Source organism: Vulpes vulpes, chromosome 3 (assembly GCF_048418805.1).
Source record: "Vulpes vulpes isolate BD-2025 chromosome 3, VulVul3, whole genome shotgun sequence".
Lineage (NCBI taxonomy): Eukaryota > Metazoa > Chordata > Mammalia > Carnivora > Canidae > Vulpes > Vulpes vulpes.
In genome coordinates, this window is record NC_132782.1 from 114,506,921 (window position 1) to 114,510,164 (window position 3,244).

At 65.5% G+C, this 3,244-nt stretch overlaps 1 protein-coding gene across 1 annotated transcript; it reads left to right on the plus strand.

Moving 5' to 3' along the window:
• Positions 1-528: 528 nt before the first annotated feature.
• On the plus strand, positions 529-2,490 carry LOC112908975 (mastin). The gene is made up of 5 exons (XM_025984640.2): positions 529-640; positions 751-931; positions 1,073-1,347; positions 1,936-2,093; positions 2,215-2,490. The coding sequence occupies exons 1-5, from the start codon at positions 529-531 to the stop codon at positions 2,383-2,385; spliced, it is 897 nt and encodes a 298-aa protein (XP_025840425.2). The 3' UTR covers positions 2,386-2,490.
• The last annotated feature ends 754 nt before the right edge of the window (positions 2,491-3,244 follow it).

A 3,244-nucleotide genomic window follows, 5' to 3' on the forward strand; every position in this document is an offset into this window, starting at 1 on the left:
TCCCGCTCCTGGAGCCATGGTCGGGGACACCCTGACCACACTGTCCCCTCAGCTCCTTGGGTGATGACGGAGGGCCCCAAGAAGGCCGAGTGCCCAGCATGCCCGGGACCTCTGGCGGCCCGGCCCACTCCCTTGGGGCCAAGACTGTCCTGGGGCCTGGAATGGAGCCTCCAGGAGCCGCCCCTTCACAGTCAGTAATGGTGAGTGCTGGGGCCATGGGGAGAAGCCTGGGGAGGGGGCATCAGCCCCGGAAGCGACTGAGGCCCCAGAGGCTGGACCGAGGGCTGGGGTGACCCCCTGGCTGAGATAAAAGTTCATCTGTGCCTCAGCCCGAAGGCCCTTCCGGCCCCTCCACCAGACTGCTCACTCTCCGCACGTCACGTTCGTGACTGTCCCTCCGGTGGGCAGAGGACCGCAAAGCTGTGCCCTGTCACCACCAGCCCCCACGGAAGGAGAAGGCTGCCCCCCACTTCCTGTGTTATGAGGATAAAGGAGGGCCCTGGGGGGACGGCCGGGGAAGGAAGCACCATGGACAAAGCCAGTGCTGGGACGGCCTGCACCTCACCAGGCCCCCTGCTGATGCTGTGGCTGCTGGTTCTGACTGCCCCCTGGCTGGGGGGTTCTGTGCCCGTGAGCCCCGGTGAGTCCCAATCCCTCCGATGTGCCCAGGGGGTGTGGGACTGCCCCTTAGGGAAGAGCTTCCATGGTCCCCCCCGAGCTCTGGGGAGGCCTGTCAACCTGTTTCTGCAGACCCCGGCCTGCGACGTGAGCGGGTGGGCATCGTGGGGGGCTGCAACGTGCCAGCCAGGAGGTACCCGTGGCAGGTCAGCCTGAGGTTCCACGGCATGGGTAGTGGCCAGTGGCAGCACATCTGCGGAGGCTCCCTCATCCACCCTCAGTGGGTGCTGACCGCGGCCCACTGCGTGGAGCTGTGAGTGGGGCCACCCCATCCCTGGGGCTTGGTGGGGAGCCGCGGGCGCGGGGCGTGCGTGGGCACGGGGTCCTCCTGCGGGAGGCCGCCTGCTGGGACCCCTCCCCAGGCCTGAGAAGCCCCGGGGCCCCTCTCCCCCAGGGAGGGCTTGGAGGCTGCTACCCTCAGGGTCCAAGTAGGGCAGCTGAGACTCTACGACCATGACCAGCTGTGCAACGTGACCGAGATCATCCGCCACCCCAACTTCAACATGAGCTGGTATGGCTGGGACAGCGCGGACATCGCCCTGCTGAAGCTGGAGGCCCCCCTGACGCTCTCTGAGGACGTCAACCTGGTGTCCCTCCCATATCCCTCCCTGATTGTCCCCCCGGGGATGCTATGCTGGGTGACCGGCTGGGGAGACATTGCAGACCACAGTAGGTATAGGGAGAGGCACAGAGGGTGCGGGGCTGGGGTGGCTAGGCCCTTCCAGAGAGCGCCTCGCTGCATCGCCTCCCGGGACCCCCAGGGTCCGGTGTGATGCCAGGGTTTGGACAGGAAGTTTCTGGAACAGACCTGAGGAGCTGGGCACTTGCCCTGGTTTTGGTTCAGAGCCAGTGGTCGCCGCATGGACTCTGGCCACCAGGGTCTGAGGGCACATGGGGGTCGTCGTGTCATGAGGGGGATAAATCCAGGCTCGCTGAGTTTGGGGACCCACCAAGGTCCCGGGCTCCCCTGCTGCTGAGGCAGTTTCCCCGGGGAGCCTGTGGGTCCAGTCCGGGAGCCCAGACTCTGGGGAGGGAGGCCTGGTCCGGAGCTTGAGGTGTCCCGCGGCCGGGTCCCAGTGTGGTGCATGTGGGGAGATGCACCGGGTCTGCGCTAGGCCCCCGGGTCAGGGCTGGCAGTGGGGGGTGCTCTGTGCACCTGGTGACGGGGTGGGGGCGGCCCAGCACAACCTGGAAGGGGCATGTGTGGTGACGGGGACGAGAGGAGCCCCCGATGCTCACCCAGCGCCCCCCCCACAGCACCGCTGCCCCCACCCTACCACCTGCAGGAGGTGGAGGTCCCCATCGTGGGGAACAGGGAGTGTAATTGTCACTATCAGACCATTCTTGAGCGAGACGACGAGGTCATCAAGCAGGACATGCTGTGTGCCGGGAGCGAGGGCCACGACTCCTGCCAGGTGAGGCCCCGGGCTGCCCAGCCACGTCCTCCGTCCCCTTCTAGCCCAAGAGCGTGGGATCTGCCGGCCCCTCAGCCACAGGGCCATGGAAGCTCTAGCTGAGGGCCTCTTCGTCCCACAGATGGACTCTGGGGGCCCCCTCGTGTGCAGATGGAAGTGCACCTGGATCCAAGTGGGGGTCGTGAGCTGGGGCTACGGCTGCGGTTACAACAACCTCCCTGGGGTGTACGCCCGCGTGACGAGCTACGTGTCCTGGATCCACCAGCACGTCCCTCTGTCCCCTGGACCCTAGAAGGGACACACATCTGTCTTCCTTGTCTCATCACCACGTGTTCCCTGCACGGTGGCAGGGGGAGCGGGGAGAAGTCCAGGGTCTCGGATGCCTGCTTGGAATTGGATTCTTATTAAACATGATGGGAAAACCTCCCAAGGCTGCGCCCGTGCTTGACTGTTGTGCGTCTGGGGGCCCAGGGAGGGCTGGTGGTGGCATCCCTGGCGCCGGCATCTTCTGGCCAGGCAGAGATGGACAGACGGAAGGATGGACGGACGGACAGGTTCCAGAGGCAGGTTTTTGTGCTTTCTCCCCAAAAGAATGTCAGCGGGGACGAGGGGCTGTGGTCCATGCCCGCCCCTGCGGCCCCCCAAAGGCACGGTGGAGGCAGGGCTCCGGGTCCGGGGGCTGCCCACGGGGGTCCTCCCCCCACTGATCTTCAGAGCCCCTCCTCTCCAGGCAGCACTTCAGCCGGTTCTACAGACCCCTTCCGGCCTTGTGGCACCAGGTTCTTTTCCGGATGTTCAGAGTCCCGTCTGACGGGTCAAAGTGTCCCTGGTTCGCTCTGAAAACACGTCCCGTAAGCCTGGGCCCCAGGAGCACGCTGTGCGTGCATCGCCCCTCAAGGACCCGCTCCCAGGACCTCAGCTGGTCCCTGTCCCCCAGGCCCCACCACCTTCAACCACATTAACGTTAAACTGAAAGCATTTTGACAGAGAGCACAGTGCTCCCGCTCCCGATGCGCTCGCAGCCACTAAACCAGGACCCAAGTGCCTGGAGATGCCCCCGAGACGTGTCCACAAGCGGCTGGGGTCTCTTAGGCACCCCTCCCTGCACTGGGGGAAGGGGGTCTAAGAGGGGCCATCCTGGGCTTAGCCAT

Coding starts and splice junctions, on each gene's coding strand:
- LOC112908975 (XM_025984640.2), top strand. CDS start 529: ATGGACAAAGCCAGTGCTGGGACGGCCTGCACCTCACCAGGCCCCCTG. Junction 1,348..1,935: donor GGGAGACATTGCAGACCACA/GTAGGTATAGGG, acceptor CCCCCCCCACAG/CACCGCTGCCCCCACCCTAC. Junction 2,094..2,214: donor AGGGCCACGACTCCTGCCAG/GTGAGGCCCCGG, acceptor TTCGTCCCACAG/ATGGACTCTGGGGGCCCCCT.